The following is a 23,624-nucleotide window of genomic DNA, read 5'->3' on the forward strand; positions in this document are numbered from 1 at the left end:
ATTCTGATTGATAGTTATAGACGCCGAATCATTTCGATAACTGCATAATCCAACACCGCATAGCATCGAGCTGATGGATGAACATGCAAAGGAACACTTCAGAACAGAGCTGAGCTGCAGAACATTGAATAGAAAGTCCCAATGCTCAAAGTGGATCGATGGGTCAGGCAATGCGTGCTCCCATCTCACCACTATTACAGTCCTTATATGGTAGCTAAGGGTACAACAGCAGCTATAACACGGTCGGTGGAAACATAAAAAACTTCAAAGGCAAGGCACACGAGAACTCGTCTCAGAAAACCACGAATAAAAGGAACATGTCAAATACTCATCGAGTGAAACATCTCAATTATGCTCTCCGTTCTCAGTTGGTAAGCTCCATTATTGCAGCAACTATATCTCCATTAGCAGCTTTGAGCGCTGATACAGCCTTCGACCTTGAGACTCCCGCCTGTGTCATCACCAACTCAATGTCTTTAGGCTCCACGCCTGTCTCGTCTATTTCTTCTTCCTCCTGATCCTCCTGAGCTGCAGTCGAGGGCTCAGGTTTGGGGGCTGCAGTGCCGGGTTCAGGAGCCTTGAACTGCTCTGCAGCTTGACTCTGCAGCTGTGAGCTCAGGTCCTCGATCTTGGCCTCTCCAAAAATGACATAAGTGTCCGACGCTGGGCTCTTGAAAACATCTGGCTTGGAGATCACAAACAAGATCTGATGACACGGTAGCAAACTACGTCAGCAAGCACACCTAAAGGGATGTAGGTCTCAGGAACTAGGAAGCCATCGGGCAGAAACACTCACATTCTTACTCTTCTTGACGGTGACCCGACTCACACCAGTGATGGGCTTCATTCCAAGCTTTAGCATTGCTTTACGACTCTTCTTTTCGCTTCTACTCTGTTTTGACCTGCCACCAGCTTCTCCATGTGCTCCTGGTTAAATTGATACAGCAATTCCTTAGGACGGAAGCATGGAATTCTAGACAACAATTTAGCTGATGAAAGAAAAAGCCTAGTTCTGGTCATTCACTATTGCATCAAATACATCACGAGTCAAGGAAATATACATTTCTTTACACTATGCCTGCTTGTGCAGCACTCAAATTGTCCGAAAATCACAATCTTAAGTATCACCCCTTAATTTTTATCTTCAAACTGGCGACCAATATTCATATTCAAGGCTAACGAAATGCTTACTCTGACATATAGCTTCAATTATAAAAGATCAATGCATCATCGACTGTTGAAAAGGATGAATACATATTGAAGAGGTATTGCACAAATGTATCATTGCTCATCTTAGGCCAAGGACAACGCTTCAGAAGGACTTACCCTCTGCTTCATCTTCATCCTTGTCATCCTCATCATCATCATCATCATCATCATCTTCATCTTCTTCATCTTCAATCACTGGTTCATCATTCTGCAGAAGAAAACCATACACATAATTAGATAACTAATTCAGTCCTTAGCATCATCAATCCAGAAACATTTAGAATTCTCAAAAGAGCTGCAACCATAAGAACGACCCAAGATCGACCCAGTTCATGTATCTCGACAAGAAAACAAAGGGATCACTTTATCACAGCAGATGAAATAGCTCAATTACATAGTTAAATTAAGCCATGATACTAAGAAAGTAACACTTCCTTCATTGTTCGTTCGATAATACTCCAGAACGACAATCAAATCACGTGGTTTGATCACAAAGACCTTCAGAGGATTTAATACCAATAGAACCCAGCACCCAAAAGCTACTTTGCCTATCCACCATTCATTAGCAACTCATCTAATCTAATACCAGCGAAATCAACTCACAACACATCATCAATAACAGAAAATTTTCAGTATGAATAAACCAGTCGATCCAGCTGAAATCTAATCGGTTCCCATAAACTAACAGATGCAAAACCCTACATATACATTGAATGAATAAAAACAACTGTAAGCAGTCAAATCTCGGACGGAAATATAGCAACTTGCGCACCCATTGGCCCGACCAAGAGGCAGATGGGAAAGGGAGAGCCACTCACATCGATCTTTTGCTCTTCGAGATGAGCTGCGAGAAGCTCTTCCTGAGACTGAGCGGTCATGTTTCCAGCAGAAGAGAGAGAAACAGTGAACTTGAGAGGTAGAGAGATGGAGAGACTAGAATGAAGTCAGTCCTAAAACCCTAGCGATGGAATGGAATGCAGTTTACGCATACATAACAGGCAGCGGCCGCTTTACAATGAAGAAAACCTTCGGAACAAAATGCTAAAATCTGGAAATTCCACTTGCGGCCTTTGAAAATCGATTAGTTTCAGTTTGCTCCCTGATTTTTCTTTGCTTCTCATTTCTTCTCCTTTTTTTTTTTAATCTCGACTTGTCTGTAACACGGTACATCTTTGTTTTGTGTATTACTGCATTGCATCCCTCCGTCCAATCCATCAGGCTTTGGCCACATACTGTATACTGCATTAGGAACCTGCACCATATTATGCGCAAGTGATAGTGGTCCGAGTTAGGATGTTCCATTAACTTCTGTGAGGGCTAGAGATTGAAGCATGTATCTCTGCTCTTCTTGGTAGTTATAGAGGAGTGTGATTCTTCATGGACAGGGGAAGGATTCGAAGCACAATGGGAGAAATATCGAGTAGCCCATCACGATGGACTAGTGCCCGATCAAGGCTCTTCAGGCAAAGGATCGGAACAAGATCGACAAGTGCTTCATCGAGAATGCAGCTTACACAGCCACTTTTCTCATTTAATCGACACCGTCCTCTATAGACTAGAACTTGCTCCGTGTTGTAGAATGTGCAGATCATAAATACTTACTGCACTAAAAACTTTGTTTACAATGACTCAAAAATTGGTATATATCGCGTGTAGAGAAAAATGTGAGGAGGGCCCAATGAATGCTTGGAGCAACAATATCTGATCCGTTATCGCAACCAAAAACCACGGGAATGTGATCAAAGCCCCGGGTCTGGACCATATTCTACATCCCCTTTCTGTGCTGTGGAGTCCGCTTCTTCGAGCTCAATGACTTTCATGGAGAAAATTACTAAAAATCCACACAATAAAGTTACCAGTAGTCTCTGCAGGAACACGCCCCATCCTTGAAATGGTGAAACCGATGCATATCCCTCACTATGATCTCCCGCCCTGTCACGAGGGAGATGTACTTTGTCGCATTGTGGCAATCTCCACAGACCCGTAAGTTCTTCCTGATGTGTATCGTCGTCCCTGGGCTAGTGTTTAGTAACCCAAACGCTATTGCAAGCCTCTCGCTATGGCTACTGAGGAGCTGCTCCTTAACATCATCTTCCACATCATGGATCGAGTGCGTGTCAGGCACATATCCAGCGGCCTTGATCTCGTCTGTAAGAGTCTCGAGGAACGCGTAGATTCTCTTAGACTGCGGGTGGTCAGTGCTTCCCGAGTAGAAGCTATGGACCTCATTCCTCAGCTCCACCAGGCTGCAGCCGGGAGTTTTCTGGAGCCCGCCCTTCTCCATCACCTTCCTCACTTTGGCCACTTTATCCCACATCGAGGCAGTTGCGTATATGTTTGCAAGCAAGACGTGGTATCCCCCCTCCTCGGGGTTTAATTCGAACAATCTGTCTGCTGCCTTCTCTCCCAACTCGACATTCTTGTGAATCTTGCAGGCGCCCAACATGGCTCCGTACACCGTGATCCCAGGCTCGATGGGCATCTTGTGGATGAAATCCCAGGCCTCATTGAGCCTCCCAGCTCGACCGAGAAGGTCTACCATGGAACCATAATGGTCCATTGAGGGCTCTATATTATAATCCATCTTCATGCTATCAAAGAAGCGCACTCCCTCTTCAACCAAGCCTGAGTGGCTGCATGCAGAGAGAACACAGAGGAAAGTTATTCCGTTCGGTCTTACGGTCCCTTTCCGCATTTCTTTGAACAACTCCACAGCTGCTATCCCAAGGCCATGGGTCCCATACCCATCGATCATGGCATTCCATGTGATTACATGTCGATACTCCATCATATCGAAGAGCTTTCTCGCTGTGTCGACCTTTCCACACTTAGCATACATGTCCACCAGGGCAGTCATCACATACACATCACTGTCCATACAAGACCTTATCGCAAGCCCATGGATCCACTTTGCATGACGGGTCACCGAAAGTTCTGCTATTGCTGGGATGACGCTCACCATTGTGAATGTGTCGGGCTTCATTTTCTGAGAGTGCATCCCGCAGAAAAGGTTCAGAGCCTCGCTCACTCGACCATTCTGAGCAAACCCTAATATCATGGCATTCCATGAGACGAGCGTTTTCTTATCCTTCAAGTTATTGAATATTTCAGATGCAAGATCAACCCTCTTGCACTTGGAATACATGGAAATCAAAGAGTTGGCAACAGAAACATCAGAGTCAAGTCCGAGCTTCTTCAAAAGCTTGTGAACTGACTTTCCTCGCTCGAGATCACCTGAATCGGCACAAGCCTGCAATGCTCCCATCACAGTTACATTGCTGGGCTCCACTCCTTGGTCCAGCATCTGATCGAGAATTGCCAATGCTTCCTCGGGGTTACCATTCTCGACATACCCGTCAATCAGCGAGTTCCATGTCACGACTGTCCTGTTCTTTATCCCATCAAAGATCAATCGCGCGGTATCAATAGATTTACACTTACAGTACATATCTAAGAGAGCGGTGGAGACATTCACAAGGGACGTGAACCCGGCCCTGATTGCATAACCATGAACCGACTTCCCGATCCTCAGTGACCCGATATCTGCAACAGCCGGCAGAAGCGTCACCAGAGTGATTGAGTCGGGCTGCTGCTCCTCCACCTGCATCCTCGCAACCAGGTCCAACGCAACCCGCGGCATGCAATTCTGCGCATATCCCGCAATGATCGTGTTCCAAGAGACCAAGTCTCTGTGGGGCATTCGGTCGAACATCTTGTGAGCCTCTTTGACGAGCCTGCACTTGGCATACATGTTGACCAGTCCGGTCATCGCAAACACGTTCGACCCAAACCCACTGACGATCAGCTGCCCATGGATTTCCCTGCCCCTCCTTAGGTTCGCCCCATCCCCGCAGACCTTCAACAGGTAGGTGACGTTGTACACAATGGGGACCACACCATCGTGCTTCATGCGACAGAAGAAGGACAGGGCGGTGTCCAGGGAGGAGCTCTTAGCGTATCCTTTGAGCATGGTGTGGTACAGGACGTCCAGCTTGTCGTTGATTGGGTCGAAGACGCGGGCGGCCTCCGCTAGGCTGCCATACTTGCAAAAGAGGCTGACGAGCTTGGTCTGGAAGAGATGCTCGCCGTAGAGGCCGCTCTTGAGGACGAGGGGGACAATCTGGTGGAGCTCCCTGAGGGAGGTGCAGAGCTCTAGGAGGACAGCGGCAGGGTGTTGGTAGACGTGGGAAGGGATGTGGACTCTCTCGGACAGAGTGTGGTGGGCCACTTGCAGTGATGGTGGCGGCAGTGGGGCGCTCTTGCTCTTCCCAGTGGCTACGGCGAGGGACGGCGGTGGTGTTGAGGAGACGAACGCTGAGCTCATCTCTCTGTCTCTCTCTACCCTCTCTTTCTAGCTCTACACTACGTTACAATGAGTCCTGTGTAGCTCAGACCAGAGGAGCTTTGGCTAACTGATATGTTCGTTTAGCCGTTATATTGGGATCCACAGTGGCTGAGGTTGTTACTGCCTGTCCTGTCTCAGATTTTTCATTGGGTCCGTTAGATTTTTCTTTTTTATTATAAATCCCCGAAGTCGTTCATCCTCCCTCCATTTCCTTTCCTTCCGAACACGACATTATATTCGGAAGATGCCAAAGTCGAACTCTAAAATCTGCATCCGAATTTTCTCGGCACGGGAAATAGCTTTCCACATTTTTGTTTCTGTTGGCATCACAAAACAGTAGAAGAATGGACTCCACAGTCAATAGGCTTCAATGATCGCCACGATCAATAATGGGGAACCAAAATTCGCATTACCATACAGATAAGAGTAATAGGGGGCTTATAATGAGATTCAAAGATTAGACAACTCAATATGTACCTTCTAGTGTATTAAGCAGGAAGGATAAAGCCGAAAATATATCATCCTCAGCTCAGGACACCATACTGGAGTGGGGAAGGCATATAGACAACCAAGCATCAACATTGGATTTGGAATACTTAATCATATGATAAAATCGCAAATCTAAAAAGGCTATTTTCATTGCCAACTACTGCAGATGTCAGAGTTAAGCCATCCATTCGTTAAAACCAGAGACAACGTATTCCATAAATCAAGGTAAGAATGCCAATCATGAGATTTGCTCAATGATAACAAATCAAATCTGCTACAACTTTAGCATAACCTGGTTCAACTTCTCCAAGTTCCCTGCCTCCTCAATTAACAAAGAGAACAGGATTAGGAGAACAATGAAACGAGCATTGAAATATCGATATAAGAATGCCAATCATGAGATCTGCCTGATGATGATAGAATGAATCTGCTATGGTTTCAATATTAACCACCTCAGCTTCCCCAAGTTCCATATATCTAGAACGGGAACTAGGAGAACAATGAAAATGAGCATTGAGATATTACCGAGCTAGCTAGTATATATACAGCCACAAAATAGAGAAGAATTGAACCTGCCCCATGAGCAAAGGCACATCCCTATAGGAATCTGTAAGCCATAGAAATCGACTAACATTCAAAATGAGTAAAGATTCGGCATGGCACCTTACCTGAATTTCACCAAAGAGGAGATAATAGTTCCAAGAAACAGAAGATGCAGTCCTCACTTTATACTAACTTGAAGTCAGATGTAACAGCAGGCAATATTGAGGAGCAAACAAAAATCCATTTTACAGTAAACACGAAATGTATACCATCCCAACTTGTGATTAATCACGTAAAATCAACAAAGAGAACCCTCAGCTTCACCTAGAGAACTAGTGTGGATATCCATGGAAAGCACACCAGGTGAGAATAGCAACTAAAATGCATAAAGTAAAAAACCAGATGAAATGCACAGCCGGCAAATTGTTACTTCAATTGGGAGAGTCGAGTGCAATCAGCGAAATGAAAGTTGCCCAACATGAGATATATAAAACAAGAGGCTTCGCTGATGGTCTTGCGCTCGAAGTAATATGCACCAAAAGAGTTGCATCATAGAATACAGTGAAGAATGTATCAACCAAAATTTCCACGTCTAATGCTATGCAGAAATCAGCCGGGAATAGAAATTGGGCATCATCAGCCAAAAAGTCATTCCAAATATCACAAGAATCTTTTTTTTTTTTTTTTTCGCATCCTGATTCTTATTACTGCTATATTTGATACAGTATCAGTACAAAATAGACTGAAAAGACACCAAAAAGCCCAAATGTATGATTCGGACTCCGAGTTTATCCAGTGATACCCTTTCCTTCTCTTCACGAAACATAATGCTGGACGTGAGGCGGGGCTCGAGCAGCCATGCTCGCGACCTGAGCCTGCATCTGCACAGCCCGAACCTTGATTCCCGTAGCTCTGTGAAAGAACTGTTCACGGGACAACAGCCTCACATTCCTCAAATACTGATCGAACGGTATGGCCCCCTCCTGAATAGCTTTGTCCAAGGAGTACACTGTGTCTTCGATTGCGAGATCAACAGCTGTGCACTCGACCATCTGCTTCGAGAGCAGGTCAGCGCACTCGAAGGCATCATCAACATCCAAGGAGCTCCCAAGCTTTGCCTTCCCCTCGTTCTCCCTCAACCAGTCGTCCAACACGTCCCCGTTCATCAACACCATCTGCAGCTGCTGCTCCAAGCCCTCCTTCTCGTCCTGCATCTCCCTCAGGCCCCGATTCAGCTGTTCCTCCCTCTGCCTCAGCACCGCCTGGGCATTAAACAGCCCTTCAACCTCGGCCTCCCGGGACTTCCTGAGGCCGGAAATGTCCGAGTGGGCCATCTCAACGAGCTTATTCACCGCGTTCCGCTTGTACACCTCATTGGGATCGTCCGTCTGGGTCCGCTGGGATGATCCGTAGGGGGAGGGCGGATACGATCGAGGCGGGGGCATAGGGTAACCGGGGGTGAGGCCGAAGTTGGGGCCGAGGCTGGGGCTCGGGCTGAGGGAATGAATGGGGTTAGGGTTAGGGTTAGGGTTAGGGATAGAAGAGGCGGAAGGAGGGCGGCGCTGGGAGTAGAGCGGGGGGTCGCGGGCGAAGGCTTGGCTGAGATGGCGGACGAGATCGACGAGGTTGGAGGAAGGGTAGACCCAATTCTGGAGGTAGGGGATGGAGACGAGGCCGGAGGGGTTGACGTGGGCGTGGGGGCGCTTGATGATCATGTCGCGGGTGGGGTTAACGTAGACGCAGGGAGCGTGGCGGGGGTAGGACTCCATGAGCCAGATGACGACGGGGATGTTGTAGGTGACGCCCTGGAAGAGCATGGGGACGGTGCCGTCGGCCTGGAGGAGGTTGACGGAGCGGCCGTCGTTGTGGGTGAAGGAGGCGGTCTGCGGGTTGAGGGAGGGGAAGGTGGTGGTGAGGGCGACGAGGTGCTGGCGGATCAGCCACTTGGTGTCCTCGGAGTACGGGAGAGCGGAGGGGCCCCGTTGGGACAGGACGGAGTTGAGGAACTGTTGCGTCAGCTGGGGATTCGGCGGTGATGGCGTTCCCATTGCTGCTGGTGATGATGCCGACAAGACGACGAGTTTTCGATGGATTCGAAGGATTGCTCTATCTATCGATCGATCGAGAGAGAGAGAGTGGGGGATTGGATTTGAGTTGGGAGGGCGGAATGGAGACGAGAAGTTCTCTGTATTGCTTAGCGGGAGAGGTCACCTCACCTGACCGTGTAATGTAACCGTGTTTATTGTTTTTGTGTCTTGACCAAAAAGAATATGTTGAAAAATACATAAAAACTAGCCATTCCATCGGCTTTTCGCTGAAGTGTTATTCGTGTCATTCATTTTTATAATTTATTATACATAATCCTTAGAGATATTGATTAATTTATATTTAGAGAGTTAATTCTTTAATAATTGTCAAAATAATGATGAATAAATCATATTAAATTCATCATAATAAACTTGCTCTATTAAATACTTTATATTTACACAAAAAAAACCTATATCATTCACTTAAAAATAATATACTTTATAAATAAAATTAGTAAAATCGCATATTAAAGTAATTAATTAATACATTTTAGTTTTTATAAAGTCTCTTGATTTTCAATATCGAAATTGTAGACGATAATTGCATTTATATCCTTTATACAATAATAAATTACTCTTAGAATTTAAATGTTTCAACTTTAAGTAAATTTAATAAAAAGAGAGACTCAATTTATTATATTCATATATTGAACTTTTAAATAAGTAAATTCTTTTAACATCATTTTTAATTTCTAAGTACATTTAACATTAACATAAAATTTATAATAGTTTTTGAATATTTCAAATCTCTTTGCAATTTCAATTATATAAGCAATTACTATGAGAACAATTTTAGAAAAAATAGTTCCCCATTTACATTTTCAAGAATATAATTAAGCATTTATAGAGTTGCAAATTGGAAAAAAAGTTATTTTAATTAATCAAATTCCAAAAGATATATTTATTATTAAATTGTACGACCTCTTTGATCAATTTCACTTGTATTATTTGAATATCAGTATAAAAATTTCTAGAAGTTCATAGATATCTAGTAAAAGTAAATTTACTTGTTAAATTGAGAATTGGCAAACGAAAGCAATTTTAATAAGTTGAATAGATATAAATATATTATCCCTATAAATGAATTTACTTATTTATGCACTGCATTGAAGAGGGCAGAGAATATTAGTGAAATTTTAGAGAGCTGAGAGTTTGACAAATGATATTCCATTGTTGATCTTAGAATGGCACATGACGCAGCCTTATTAAACCTGCATTTTCGTTTCGTTATTATATATTATTTATAGATGTTAAGAGTTAAATCGAAAAGGCAAAAAAAATTAGGAGGGAATTTCCTATAAGTATTCTGTTTTCGGTTACAAAAGATTTTCAATAAAAAATTATAATCGCTAATAAAAGAGTACAGATAATCTTTCATAAATTTTCTCGATGGGCTCGGATATTGCGTTGCAGTGAGTTTCAAATTCTTTGCACTGTCCCTAAGTTTCACGTATCATGAAATATGGTTTCCCGACTCCACCATATGCCCAGTATGCCATTTAATTTCACAATGAATTTATTTACTCATTGGTTTTCATAAAGGAACGAGTTAAAAAATCAATTAGGGAACCTAATAACATTTTAAATTCATTTTTTTTAACCCAATGTTGAAGGATAGGAGAGCATGTCATTTGGGCCCTGTAGAAGTTTCTAGGCTGCGCTCTGTCTAACATGCAATTCCTCCATAGTCGTTTAATAATGTAAATGATCATCAAAAAGATATCCTGTTACTGATATTGAATTCGGGTCCCCATGCCCTCATTTCTCTAACACAAAGGCAGTCACCCGTATCGGCTTATCGACCGAGCCCAAGTTAGGCCATGCAAGTAAGTTTTGCTATTGGGAGACATGTTTGCTATATGAATCATAGATGAAACGCACAGAACAGCATAGCAAGAAAAATGCAGATGAACTTTTTGCGAAAGAGGCAGTAAAATATAAGGGAGATTTATTGTGAATATATATATATATATAATGATAATGATGATCATGAAACTGAGAAACACACATTCAACACCTCCACTCGAATCACAAGGGCGACTCACATCATATTTCGCCCTACTAAATATAATCAATCAATAGCACTATGGAGATGGAGAAGTAACATATTGCCTGGGCAAGCTAAATATGTCTTTCCCTGCGAACGGAGACGTCCAATCCCGCAGACCCCCCGAAGAAGCCGCTGGGTCCCTGCTGCCCACCACTCCATTGTCCTGCCACCCCGAGAACCGAGCCCTACTACCATCGCCATCCATCCTCGAGGTGTGGCCGTCCCTCAGCAAGGAAGAAAGCCCGAGCCATAAGCCACTCCCTTTGGAAGCTCCCAGTAAGCTCGAGTCGAGAGTCCAATCTATGCTCGTGTAGTCCAACTCAGGCACCAATCCCCCCGTGTGCCAGTCCACCTGGGAGTTCGAACTGAAACTTCCCGAAGATCCCCAACTGGAGAACAGACCAAGGGATGGAGGAGCCGCAAGCGAAGGCGGAGATGCTCCTACCATTAGAGGCCCCCACAAGCCTCGTGCCTCGAGAGGAATGTTCTGAGCAGTGGAGGACCTGCCCGCTGCATTCCATGAGCTGCCCATCTCAGAGGCTCGGTCAAATGGTCCGAAAGCTGAAGAGCTTTCTCTAAATTGATGGTAGAAAGGTTCCGCTCCCTGGTTTTCTCGACCCAGGCTTCCCAGCCTCTGAGAATGAAGGAACTTCATGTTCGACCTTAACATCTCTATGCCTGAACTATTATCATTCGGGAAAAATCCAGCTGATACTGAAGGTGATGTATTCATGCCTAAGGCTGGGATTTGCCTGGGAAACGCAGTCTGATGACGCTGCATCATTATCACAGGCTCCCTGACTGCTGAATGCTGATTGTCACCGACACTATGGAATACCTCAGACTTTGTTCCTAAAGACGATACTTGTGGCATTCCAATTGTTGAGGGAAGGGAAGGGATCGATCCTGAATTTGGCCACCTCCTTTCCATCCTTAGTGCCTGGTGGTTCGGGTTCCCATTGAAACATTGCAGGCTGGGTAAGCCCAGTTCTGAATCTGATGGAGTTGACATAGCTGTCCTGGTATAGTTAAGATCCCGCTCACTGCTTCTTCTCTGTGGCATCATTACCGAGGCTGCCGTAGGCTTCTCTTGCAGTCTTAGCAAGCTTTTGGGGTCAGAAGTTGCTTCTTGCTTTGATGGTGTAGCTTGCTTATCCTGTTTCTGAACTCTCAAGGACTCTTCTGCCTTCACTAAATCACCTTCACAGGTGACAATAGCCCTCTCGACCTCTTGCTTCGAGCATTTGTATTTTGCCTCCAACTGTGAGACCAGAGCGAGCTCTTCACTTATGTCGATCTTCAGATTACCCCAATTACCAAGGTCAGTCTCTTTACTGTGGTCTTCTTCTTGGCTTCCCTCGAAGAGCCAGGATACCGAATCCTCCACCCTGCCCTCGTTCAGTATCAAGGCCAAGGTTGCTCTCTCAGAAGAAAAACCCATGTTCACGAGCTGCTGAGAAAGAGACTCCAGCTTCCTTGACATCATGTACCCGCAACATTTTTCGTGCAACTCCTGAGCCCGCCTCTCTCTCTGACGCTGATGTTTCCTTTCGTTCTTCAGGCGGATCTTCTCTCTCCTATCACTATCAGCAGCAGTCGTTGCTTCCCGCTGACTCTGAGGAGCAGAACTGGCCGCCTTCTCTTTCAGATCTTCCGACTCACCCGAGCAGCTGCCATTATTGGACACAGAGTCATACTCAGAGACAGTGCCGTGCGGGCTACTGGAATGATCATCTGAGTCATCTATGTTCTGAAAACGGCCATTACCATGAGAAGGGGGTGAGGAGGCAGCTGAGGATGCCTCTAGCAAATGGAACGTCCCGGAGACAGGATTGTAAGCACTCGCAGAGCTCCCATTTGCTGTGTTGGCCGTGTTTGTAGGCACAGAGGGTTTAGAAGCAGCCTTCTGTTCTTTGGCAGCCCTTGCAGAAGGCTTATCCTTGGACTTGGACTTCGATTTTGATGCAGGCGACATTTTTGTCTTCTCAACAATTGAATCAGCTAATTGCTCCTGCAAGTATAATCACTTGCGGTATTCATTTCTCGTCTCCAACAAAAAATATACGATAAATGCCGATGGATCCAATCCATCTGAATATTAGAGTCCCAGAAAGCCGGTGATTGAACTTAATCCAACAAAAAAACAGAACTCTTCATGCCTGAATGCCAATGTCGTCAATCAGCATGTCATATTAAGATCACAATTTGATCCCAAAAAAAAAAAAAGAAAAAAAAAAACCAACCGGTAATGCGGTATATATGTCGGCAAGATTGAGAAGGGACTAAAATCGAGCGGATTAAAGAGATCAAGATCGGACAGAAAACCATCTCTTTCATACTCCTTAATGGTTTCAAATGAAAAGATGAATGCTGCATCGCCGATCGGAGAGGAAGATGAATTCATCAAAAATTCAATCAATATTATGGGTTGGAAATGAACAAGAAATCTAGAGACATAACATTAACCCAGCTCAATTCCACCAAGTACGAGGAATAATTCGTCGTAGAAATCGACAACTCACAAAACGAAGACCTCAGAGAATTTCAATCTATCAATCAAGCCGAAACCAACGCACCGACAAAAGGGATCGAAACACCAGAAGCAGGAAGGCACGGACAGAGGAGAGATCGATCACGGGAATTCACGAATTGAATCAGAAATGACACAGAGAGGAGACGAAGCAGCGGATCTGATGGAGAAGAGGAGGCGATCGGAAGCGGACCTGTGAACGGAAAGATCGACAAATGATGAGGCGAGCAGTGTTGGTTTGTTGTCTCTGTCTCTGTCTCTCTCCCTCTCTCTCTCTCTCTCTCTCTCTCTCTCTAAAATCTCTATCGCTCGTTGTTATGTTTTCGTGTTTTTGGCTCTGTTTGGTTTCAGAGTTATATTTTAGAATCACAATTCTAACTTAATTCTACCAACTACAAAACAAAATAACTCATACAAAGTCAAAGAGTGGGCCCCATTTATATTACTTTTTTCCACAACAAAACAACATAACTCTTACAAAATCAAAGGGTGGACCCCATTTATACCACTCAAAATCAAAATCAAAATCACAATTCTAAAATCCTACTATGAAACCAAACACCACCTTTATGTTCCGCGCTAGCTAATTTCCCCGTTTTTTCCCAATAATATTTAATTTCTCATTCGGTTTTTTTTTTCTTAGAAGGCTAACCTAGCCAAGGCCAGAACAAAAATTAGACAAGTTATGGCAACCCCACGAGATATCGCCTAACAACAAACAAATTATCTAAGTTATTAGGTAATAAAAATAAAACATGGATACTAAAGGGAAGAGAGATGGACCGTCTCGAAAATCAATTTGCGTAAAAATTTCTTTCGTAAAGCAACTACATAAGAATTTCTTCTTATTATTATTTTCTCCTCTTAGACCTAAATTTTAAGCATCATTAATTGATCACTCTTTGCCCGAGTTCTCTATTAACGCGAGATTTTTTTAAATCGTAAGATATTATCAATTTATTGGTAAAAACATATCATTATTTGAACTTGCCCTTGAAATCTTTGCCTAAATGACACCCTGTTAAATGTTAATTATAATATATCTCATTTCTCGTGATTGATTAAATTGTACGATTTAAAAAGTCTACGGTTTGCTATCCCTAGGCTGCCTAAATTTAGGATCCAGGGGCCTTCTCATTGTTCTTATAATACTTTTATTTATTTTATTAATTTCGTCCAGCCCGCATTTAGCGGGAAATCGCGGGAATAATTAGAAAATTGGATCCTTCAAAATGAAAGCACCTTGCACCGACTCAAGGTCATGCACGTTCATAAGTTTGGACAAAGGTTAATTAAATTTTGACATCAATAATTATATATTATATAAAAAATTGAATAACTCAATACATAATGGCTGAAAATAACTTTGATTTGTTAATCTGATCAGTTCATTGATGGTCGGCAAGTATGGTAGTCCTAATGATGATCTTGCACGTATTTCGTGCTTATCTCACTGGCGGTTTTCAAAAATCTCGCGAATTAACTTGGGTTACAGGTGCGGTTCTAACCATATTGACCGCATTCTTTGATGTAAATGGTTATTCCTTACCTAGGGACCAAATTGGTTAATGGGCAGTTAAAATGATAATAGGCGTACCGAAAGCTATTCCCGTAATAGGATCTCTTTTGGTAGAGTTATTACGTGGAAATGCTAGTGTGGGACAATCCACTTTTAACTCGTTTTTATAGTTTACACACTTTGTATTACCTCTTCTTACTGTTGTATTTATGTTAATGTATTTCCTAATGATATGTAAGCAAGGTATTTCTAGTCCTTTATAAAGAATATAGATCGTAGATATTTGTAATCAATCATTTATTACTTGAGGAGAAACAATAGCATTTCATTGCTACTACTATGGATTATTGAAAATAATAAGACATGTATTTGGATATTTGCCTTCAAATATAGAAGTGAATGGGCTTCTAGATGCGGTATTTCATCCGTGATCCTTTCAGGAACTTGGCTTGTTACATGATTGGAATTTGATATTTCCGTATGTGAAAAGAAGTACAAATATCTTTATATACTAGATGCTCGCTAAATGAGTACTGCATCTTCAAAATTGTAACCTTCGAATAATTTTTTCTTTGAACCGAAGACTCAACTCAATATCGTAAATAAATGTAATCGTACACCTCCTATCATTGTATTTTTTTTTATATCCCGTCATTTGGTTCTCTATATTTCAGGTTCGTTTCAATCAGGTTGATAAACACTTCTATTGCTTGTATTACATATTAGATTAATATTCCTTCACGAGCTGGCCCTCCAATTTTTCGTCCAAACATTTCTCAAAGAGAAACACGAGGCTAAAGAAACATGTCGACCACGCAGCTGAAGCATTTGAAGGGACGACTAACATAAAATGGCCTCCTGTATCCTGTCAAGAGAACATAATGGAGCAGCGTGAATCAACAGATCACATATGCCCCCAAAGCGAAGATAAGGAACTAAGGGTCCCTTCCTAGTAAGGGCAGAATGGGAAGAGGACACAGTTCCACGACCATGTAATCTACATGGCATTTCGTACCTTTCTTATCCCTAGCAATCGATTCCCTCGGATTCAAAGGCCTGTAACATCGGTAAAATGATTAGGTGATGAAAAGGGGAGATGAGCTGAAGGTTTTACCCCTTCTTATCAGCTTCTATCCATCTGACCTCAAGCAGTCAGTCACCAGGGCTGTATTCAACGTGACGGTCTCCGTGCTGTAAGAAATAAAGCCTCCTTTTGCAAACAAGTTTATTATCGAGTACACCTTCTCTTCCTGCAATATTCAAAATACATCCAATACTGCTATTTAGGTTTTGCTGCTTCCTCGCGCATCAGAAATCAAATTATAAAACAATGCATATGCAGTAGTCAAATGCTGCAAAAGACTACCACCAGCTGCAAACAAAAAAGAAAAACCAAGGAGAGCAAGTGCGACCATTTTCCTTTACTTTTTGTTCTCTTCAACTCCTAACAGACGACGGTATGCTCAACAAGTTATATACATATTGAACAGACTACATCATAAACAGCCAATCCAAGCCCGTGCATTTATAAACTGCTCAATATGAAAGGTTTGAATAATAGTAGACGACCATGATCACTGTGCAATGCTGCACCCTGTTACAGTTTCTTTTGCTCGTTTTCTCCTTGTCGGTTTCTCTACAAATGGATTATTTTGGAAGAAAATAAAGGTTTAAGTGACAGAAGGGAGAGAAAATGACAACAAAAACTCACTTAAAAACATTGGCGAGAGAGTAAGAGGGGAAAAAAAGAACATGCAGTAAGTGGGGCAGGTTTGGAAATGAGAGCGTGAGAGAACGGTTTTGACAATTCGCACCATAGTCCTTCCTTATTTCATTTTCAATTTTACTTGTAATAATACACATAAGCATATTTTAGGAAAGTATAGTTGGTAGCCGGATTGTTGTGGAACACAGTTCTCCCATTAGTATAGATAACCCATTTTATATCTCTTCACTGTGATGCTGAACAACAGAAGCTAGTTCCTTACTGTTTCACGGCTTCATTGCCGAGCAAGGAAGCCTTCAGGGCGAGTTGAGATATCAAATCAAAATTGCATCGACTCATTGCCTCTTTATTGAAAATAGCTTCTGATAGGACAACTGCTGATGCTCCATGAGCAATATATTCTCCCGTTGATTCTGCATAGATGTCAACACCTGTTAAATCAATCTAGGAGGATAAAAGAAGGATTTTCACTGCTTCAGAACAAGTCAAGACTCAAGACTAAACATATGATAAGTATGTATGACCTACCATAGGGCAAGAATAATGGTCTGATCATCAATAGGTTTACTAGAAAAAATATGTAACTTTAGGAACATGTAGTACTGGAGGGAGCAACTTCCATAAGAAGGGCAGCAGAGGGAAAAGAATAGAAGCTGAAGTGTGACAGCTAATACAGAAGGATTATAATTTTGGAATGCTCACAGCCCTGAATAGTCGCAAAGTCAAAAGAGTCATATCTCTCCAAGGAAACATGGCTGCTGAATATGCATCATTGGGAGGACATAGTGTACTACACCTTAAGAGGACTACAAGCTTTTAAGAGCAAGAGTTTTACCAAGTTCAGAATTTACCTATTGTAACACCTTGAGAGGCAACCATTGGAATGTGAGGGAAAGGCTTCTGAATTGCTGATATGTAACTGATACCTCCTAGAGCTGAAACTGGATAGACCTGTCCAACACTAAGGAGATTACAACTGCTGTTTCAAGTCAGTCATGTATGAGGACTGGAGTTTACATAATATGTCTGTGCAAAAAAAGACACAGGGGCCAGCCAGAAAATGGAAAATAGCTGTGCAAGGGGAAGGCCAAATTAAAAAAATCTTGAAACATAAAAGGTGCAAGAAGTCATTCTAGAAGGCATCTGTCAGAACATATCTGACAAAAAGACTGGATATGCTAAATGTTAGCCGTTCCACATAGCAGCATCAACAAACTGGAAATTTCAAATGTATCTGGCCAAAGTTTCAAATAGTGCATGTCATACAAGAACAAAACCAAAAGAGATATATTGTGTCCTCTGATAAATGGAATCATCATTATATAGATAAGCTACACATATGCATCCGCATGTACATACAAGCAGCGCAAAACATGAAGTCAGCAAATCCTGCATGCAACCAACATTCAGCCAATAGTATTTGAAAAGGTAGAGGGTTTAACCATGAATCTTAATCAATTCTGTTGAGATATAAAATCCCACGTGGAAAAGTGAAGGGGAATTGATTGGGTTTATAAGAGATTGAATATCACAACTCATCAGCTTAAACTTTTGGGTTGAAAATGGACCCAATTGCTTATAGGCCCAGTGAAATTTTATATGGTATCAAAGCGGATTAGACTTCTGCGCGCCCGTGTGAGTACTCACATCGTGCTAGGCCTGAGTACGGAACTCATGGCTAGTGAAGTCCAAGTCCAGAAGTAGAAACTCGAGTCGTGCCACGTGAGGGGGGTGTTGAAAGTGACTGTCACTCACGGAAAATGTGGCACGTGTAAGTAAAGGGTGAGAAAGACAACACAGTGCCACGTGAAGGCAAATATTAAGAATGATTGTCCCACACGGAAAAATTAAAGAGAAATCCATGAGTTCAGAAGAGATTGTGTGCCACAACCCACTGGCTCGAGCTTTTGGGTAGGAGATGGGCCTGATAGCTTATAGGCTCGGTGGACCGATAGCTTATAGGCTCAATGGAATTTTATATGGTATTAGACAGGTTATGCTTTCGCGTGCACGTGAGTGGCTTAGGTCTAAGGTATCTTTGTGAGTACAGCCGAAGGGCACCCATGTTGGCCCAAATGTGGCTCGGTTCAGTTTCAAGGCAGTCAAAAGTGCGCCTCATGTTAGTCAGGCCTGAGTGTGAAACTCGTGGTTAGTTTGGTTTGTCCCCCTCGCTTGACTCGCCTGAGTACGGAAGAGAATGTCTGGCTCGTGGTCAATTATTGAAGGCGGGTGCTTAAGTCTAAGTGGCACGTGTTAGACCACACGTTAGCACGTGATGGCGGGTGTTGACATATAAAATCCCACATGGAAAAGTGAAGAGGAATTGATTGGGTTTATAAGAGATTGGGCCTATCAGCTCGAGCTTTTGAGTTAAAGATGGGCCCAGTCACTCATAAGCCCAGTGGAATTTTACAAACTTAACCTTTCCTTTAAACACACACCACTGGAATATTAGCAATGACACAGGTCAGAATATCACTAAAAGGCCAATGTCAGTTTTAGATGCTATCTGAAGCCTTGCTATATACTTAGCAGTTCGGACTGAGTTAATTGCAAGAAGATGTCTAATAGATGGAGGGCATGGAGCCAAGCATTGAAATACTCAGCTATTGGATTATAATTAAGGGAATGCAAACTGACCTTGACAATTTTGGCACCAGCATCATAAGCAGACAGTATCTGCATGACACATGAGATCATTAAGTACTCAACTATATTTGAGGAGATGGTGATTATTCATAGGACGAGATATCTATCCTAAATTGACTACATACTTTGTCTCAAAAAAGGAAAAGGGAAATGAAATGTATCTTCAGAGCCTTCACATCTAGAAGAGGGTCTCAAGGTAGACTTACTTCAGTTGGAGTCATTACACCAGGAATGTATAGAACTTCACTGGCCAGCGTATCAGCCAAAATGCCCTAAGACCAGTAAGAGCGTCAGAGAGAGTGGAAGGGGAAAGAAATGTAAAAACAAAAAGAATGACTACAACTTTTGATACACCCACTACCGTAATTTTCTGGCGGAACTCTAAATGCACACCTTAACCATTGCTGGACTCATGAGGAACCTCGCACCAGCACTGATTGCGATTTGAGCATCCTTAGCATTCAAAACAGTTCCAACCTGATACACATTTTCGAGATTACACCAGTCAAATCACTAAATCAAAACGATCTATATGATTGACCAAACAAAATCATTTTGAAACAATGATAATAGGGAAGAAGATTACTCCTAAAACTGCTGCAGGATAGTCTCGCACCAATTGCTGTAAGACCTGCTTAACAGGTAAAGGAAGGTAGATAAATTTCCAAAGAAAAGTTGCTGGTCAACCGAACATAATTTGAAGAAATGCAGGCCGAAACAACCTCGAACACACTTGGAGTGGACACTACAATCTCCAGCTACAGACACCGAAGACAAAGCCCATAAGAAAGCAAGTCACCAATGTACAAAATATAGAGTACAGATGCTCATGGCTTCAGCCTTCAGGCCTTCGCCAATATAAAAATTAATAAAATTGAAAAACAGGGAGGAAGGTTCTCTTCTGCAAGGCAACGCTCATCATTTTTCGATATTACAGAGTGAAACCTGCACATGATGACATGAGCATCTCTATGTGATTCCACAAGCAAAGGATCACAATTAGTTTCGTCGTCTCGTCAACTTGAACTATATATCAGTAAGGTAGATTAACCAGACCATCGCAGATTTCAGAAAAGAACTACGAAGGCTTCAGGAAGGCAAGGTGGAACGGAGGAAGAAGACTCACAACTGATATGCCAGCTCGAAGTGCAGCACATGCAGCTTCCATTGCCAGCTCCGGACTAGACAGTTGCAAATGAACCGGTCTCAATCTTCATAGAGCTCGAACGACAAGTGTTCGGAAACAATTAGCGATACGGAGATAGAGATAAGACCTACTGGCGCGAAGACAAGCGATGACGCCGGAATTCTCAATCTGCGCTAGAGTGTGTTCTGCAGAGGAGAGAGATGGCGGGGGAGAGCAGCCGCGAGTCCTCGGCCGAGGAGGCGACCATCGCGCCAGCGCGGTGGCAGGTCGCCACCTACAAGGCGGAGAGCAGAGGGAGTTACTGACAGTCGCCATTGCTATCGCCGTTCGAGATGAGATATTTCCGTTTTGCTTGCACCTTTTAGCGGGAGGGGCTTATCATGCAGATATGCGTCGGCCTGGGTGAAGATAGTTAGAAGGAGAACTATAATGGGCTGGGCTTTAATTGGGCCGAGGGCGTTCTCCGTCAGGCCCATGAGAGTTTAATATATACAACTATAATTAGCAAAAGCTACTTAAAATATCTATATCTATATTTATTAAATAAAATTTGTAAGTAATTATTACAGTGAAAATAGTTATTAGAATAAAGTTCATTTCAAAGTAATTCATTGCATATATTTATCTACTTATTTAAATTTTACATGAAAATTAAAAGATCTATTTTGTAATCTCAATTCTCAAACTTCTTATCTAAGTTGATATGCAATACAAAAATCATTCGTTATGATTTTCAGCTAAAAGATAAAATTAAATTACTAATTATATTGTAATTGGTTTATTATACAAACATGTTTGATTTTCGATTAAAAAAATACAAATGTTATTCACAGGGATGATCATTTGGTAAAAGACGTGAATCATATTATATTTCATAATTGTATTTTATATTTATTTATTATATGATGATATTAAACTAATGCAAAATAGTATTTAATTTGTAATTGAAGTTACCTGAATTTGAACATACAAAAAGAAGTTCCAACTATAATTTAGATATTATAATATTTTACAATGTTAAATATTCTATAAAAATAATAAAACCTGGTCCATCCTTTCTACATCGCGAGTAGAAAGGATTTTTATACTTTCAATTTTTAAAATTTTTAACCTTTGTTTTCTTTTTCTTTTTCGTTTTTTATAACGAAGGGTATTCAAGTTGTGACTTATTATTTTCCATGACTCTCATGAACATCCTACAAAATTCATGATAGAGGTGTTCGAGTTTCGACCGACTATTTTCCATGGCTTTTACGAACAAAACCCTACAAAATTCATGACGGGATAGATGACTCTCATGAACATCGTACAAAATTCATGACGGGGTGTTCAAGTTTCGACCCACTATTTTCTATGATTATCATGAACTCCCTACAAAGTTCATGATGGAAGAGATTATAAATTCGAGTACACACATTTTCTTTTACATAATGAAGGATGTTTGAGTTTCAATCAACTATTCATCACGACTCTCATGAATGCCCCACAAGTTCATGGGACATATTATAATTGGGCCAAGTATGTCAAACTCAGATTTTTTTTTTCTATTTTAAAAAACAAAACATAGAATATTACTTTTTTCTTTTTTTTTTGCTAAGTAACATAGGATATTACTTTGTTAAACGGGTTCTGTAACAGAAAAGGAGAAAAAATAAGCCGCGGCAATTCGGACTTTTTACTAGTATTATTAAAAGCCCATGTATTGCTTGGGAAAAATGCAAGTAAATATATATTATATATATATGTATATATATAGAGAGAGAGAGGGGAAGATATTGCGAGAAAAGTATATGGGGCCGTCTCATAAATGATGCCATCTACATCAACCAGTAAATAGTGAATGGATTATACTCCATGCATCCATTCATCAAAAAAGAAAAAAAATACACCCGCTCTCGTGGCTCTTGATCATGATGATTTGCTTCGAAGATTTTAAAATTCATTCAGTAAACTCATCTATTTTTGCTTTCCTTTTTAATGGTAATAATGGTCGATTAGGAAAACAAAGATAATGGATGGAGAAGGTTATTCAATGCATTGACAACTTTCTTTAATAATAAATCAAAAGATTTATTCTTACCCAAAAAAAAAATCAAAAGATTTAATTTGAAAAAAATTAAAAATACAGAGCAAGCATAGGCTGGTAAGCTGGAGAACAAAATTGGAAGCTCAATCAAATCGATCAACAACGTTTTATTAGTTAAAAGAAATAAATCATCAGCCCCAACCTCACCCAAGGTTGTCGAGCGAATAATGTTCATTCAGACCGATATATTCATTAAATATATATAAACTCTAAAATTACTTTTAACCCAAAAAAATAAAATAAAAAATTCAAACACTGTATTAACAAACAAATGCATGGTCTATTATGGTATTAAAGCTTGAGGGACAAATCAAGGCCATTAGCATCCTCTTCTTCGCTGATGTCGTTGCTGGGTGAATCGTCATTTCTGTGGAGCCCACTGCTAATACTTCCATTGCTGGGCCCAGCAGCTGCAATTGTTCTTGACGAGACCATATCACCATGTTGCCTAAAGCCGCCTCCGTGACTCTGATGGCCTTGATGATGATAATCCTCCACCAATCTCACCCGATGACAGTCCATCGGTGCCAATTGCGGGTTTCCCATTCCCGGCCTCGGCCAAGGCCGGTACCCGTGGCTAGACGACTGCCCCCACGGGGACTTGTGGATCAGGGATTCCGCCTGCACCCCTAGCGATCTCCCCAGTGACCCGAACAAGGGGCTTAGGGTCGACGTCAAGTTGTAGTAAGGGTGATAGCACGAAAAATGGCCCGGGGGCCCGAACCCTCCCTGCTCCAGCCCCTGGTTCCGCTTTGCGAGGGCCCTTTCCTGCTTGTGCGCATTCTGGTGCCCGCCCAATGCCTGCGACGTTGAGAACTCTCGCTTACAGAAGTTGCACGTGAATACCCTTGGCTCGGGCGGCTTCTGGCCCTGCCCGTGCTCCACGACGTCCTTATTCGCCCTGGAAGAATTTCCAGCTTCCTGACCGGAGTCCAAGATGACATCCTGTCCCGCTCCTGCCTTATTAGTTCCGGTGCCCGGATACTCATTCGAGAGCTTGAGATCAAGGGAGGGCTGATGGTGCGAGCTGGACTCTACGGTCTCGGCTTCGGATACTAGCTTGGCATCACCCTTCTCCTTTGTCTTTCTGGTCATGCCTCGGCCCCCATTGGAGGCTGCCGAGATACCGGAGGAATCCGAAGGAGACGATTTCGATTCGTCAGATTCTGCCATGGTCGAAAGCAAACTCGATGGATGCGATCTGAATGCGCAGAGGGTTTGATTCGAAGCTCCTTTTATGAGGG

At 42.3% G+C, this 23,624-nt stretch overlaps 6 protein-coding genes across 12 annotated transcripts; all 6 read right to left on the reverse strand.

Moving 5' to 3' along the window:
* Positions 1-91: 91 nt before the first annotated feature.
* On the reverse strand, positions 92-2,201 carry LOC116192205 (nascent polypeptide-associated complex subunit alpha-like protein 1). Its single transcript, XM_031520678.1, has 4 exons — positions 2,028-2,201; positions 1,327-1,417; positions 797-927; positions 92-706 (listed from the first exon to the last, which is right to left on the reverse strand). Exons 1-4 carry the CDS (start codon positions 2,085-2,087, stop codon positions 365-367), a joined length of 624 nt encoding a protein of 207 aa, XP_031376538.1. The 5' UTR covers positions 2,088-2,201; the 3' UTR covers positions 92-364.
* A 505-nt stretch (positions 2,202-2,706) lies between these two features.
* Positions 2,707-6,865, reverse strand: LOC116192202 (pentatricopeptide repeat-containing protein At1g11290, chloroplastic). Its single transcript, XM_031520674.1, has 2 exons — positions 6,032-6,865; positions 2,707-5,871 (listed from the first exon to the last, which is right to left on the reverse strand). Exon 2 carries the CDS (start codon positions 5,531-5,533, stop codon positions 3,062-3,064), a length of 2,472 nt encoding a protein of 823 aa, XP_031376534.1. The 5' UTR covers positions 5,534-5,871; positions 6,032-6,865; the 3' UTR covers positions 2,707-3,061.
* Positions 6,866-7,055: 190 nt separating this feature from the next.
* On the reverse strand, positions 7,056-8,838 carry LOC116192204 (protein ELC-like). The gene has a single exon (XM_031520676.1). It carries the CDS (start codon positions 8,632-8,634, stop codon positions 7,402-7,404), a length of 1,233 nt encoding a protein of 410 aa, XP_031376536.1. The 5' UTR covers positions 8,635-8,838; the 3' UTR covers positions 7,056-7,401.
* A 1,759-nt stretch (positions 8,839-10,597) lies between these two features.
* Positions 10,598-13,598, reverse strand: LOC116214630. 2 transcript variants are annotated; one of them, XM_031550035.1, is made up of 2 exons: positions 13,447-13,598; positions 10,598-12,734 (listed from the first exon to the last, which is right to left on the reverse strand). In XM_031550035.1, exon 2 carries the CDS (start codon positions 12,696-12,698, stop codon positions 10,758-10,760), a length of 1,941 nt encoding a protein of 646 aa, XP_031405895.1. In that variant the 5' UTR covers positions 12,699-12,734; positions 13,447-13,598; the 3' UTR covers positions 10,598-10,757. The 2 variants fall into 2 exon arrangements, with proteins under 2 accessions (XP_031405895.1, XP_031405887.1); XM_031550027.1 differs by having other exon boundaries at positions 13,300-13,564.
* Positions 13,599-15,229: 1,631 nt separating this feature from the next.
* Positions 15,230-20,672, reverse strand: LOC116192850 (putative KHG/KDPG aldolase). Of its 6 annotated transcripts, XM_031521529.1 has the most exons (12): positions 20,422-20,672; positions 20,274-20,328; positions 19,870-19,905; positions 19,734-19,778; positions 19,541-19,633; positions 19,354-19,419; positions 19,139-19,177; positions 17,350-17,449; positions 16,761-16,911; positions 15,916-16,022; positions 15,788-15,828; positions 15,230-15,637 (listed from the first exon to the last, which is right to left on the reverse strand). In XM_031521529.1, exons 1-10 carry the CDS (start codon positions 20,607-20,609, stop codon positions 16,001-16,003), a joined length of 795 nt encoding a protein of 264 aa, XP_031377389.1. In that variant the 5' UTR covers positions 20,610-20,672; the 3' UTR covers positions 15,230-15,637; positions 15,788-15,828; positions 15,916-16,000. The 6 variants fall into 6 exon arrangements, with proteins under 6 accessions (XP_031377389.1, XP_031377390.1, XP_031377388.1 ...); XM_031521530.1 differs by having other exon boundaries at positions 15,788-16,022; positions 19,541-19,624; XM_031521528.1 differs by having other exon boundaries at positions 15,788-16,022.
* A 1,999-nt stretch (positions 20,673-22,671) lies between these two features.
* LOC116207831 (zinc finger protein 3-like) lies at positions 22,672-23,553 on the reverse strand. Its single transcript, XM_031540928.1, has one exon. It carries the CDS (start codon positions 23,551-23,553, stop codon positions 22,672-22,674), a length of 882 nt encoding a protein of 293 aa, XP_031396788.1.
* Positions 23,554-23,624: the final 71 nt, after the last annotated feature.

The sequence above is a fragment of the Punica granatum genome, chromosome 1, assembly GCF_007655135.1.
Source record: "Punica granatum isolate Tunisia-2019 chromosome 1, ASM765513v2, whole genome shotgun sequence".
Lineage (NCBI taxonomy): Eukaryota > Viridiplantae > Streptophyta > Magnoliopsida > Myrtales > Lythraceae > Punica > Punica granatum.

Coding starts and splice junctions, on each gene's coding strand:
- LOC116192202 (XM_031520674.1), bottom strand. CDS start 5,533: ATGAGCTCAGCGTTCGTCTCCTCAACACCACCGCCGTCCCTCGCCGTA.
- LOC116214630 (XM_031550035.1), bottom strand. CDS start 12,698: ATGTCGCCTGCATCAAAATCGAAGTCCAAGTCCAAGGATAAGCCTTCT.
- LOC116207831 (XM_031540928.1), bottom strand. CDS start 23,553: ATGGCAGAATCTGACGAATCGAAATCGTCTCCTTCGGATTCCTCCGGT.
- LOC116192850 (XM_031521529.1), bottom strand. CDS start 20,609: ATGGCGACTGTCAGTAACTCCCTCTGCTCTCCGCCTTGTAGGTGGCGA. Junction 20,329..20,421: donor GCTTGTCTTCGCGCCAGTAG/GTCTTATCTCTA, acceptor GCAACTGTCTAG/TCCGGAGCTGGCAATGGAAG. Junction 19,779..19,869: donor CCACTCCAAGTGTGTTCGAG/GTTGTTTCGGCC, acceptor CCTGTTAAGCAG/GTCTTACAGCAATTGGTGCG.
- LOC116192205 (XM_031520678.1), bottom strand. CDS start 2,087: ATGACCGCTCAGTCTCAGGAAGAGCTTCTCGCAGCTCATCTCGAAGAG. Junction 928..1,326: donor GGATGAAGATGAAGCAGAGG/GTAAGTCCTTCT, acceptor CAATTTAACCAG/GAGCACATGGAGAAGCTGGT. Junction 707..796: donor CCGTCAAGAAGAGTAAGAAT/GTGAGTGTTTCT, acceptor CCGTGTCATCAG/ATCTTGTTTGTGATCTCCAA.
- LOC116192204 (XM_031520676.1), bottom strand. CDS start 8,634: ATGGGAACGCCATCACCGCCGAATCCCCAGCTGACGCAACAGTTCCTC.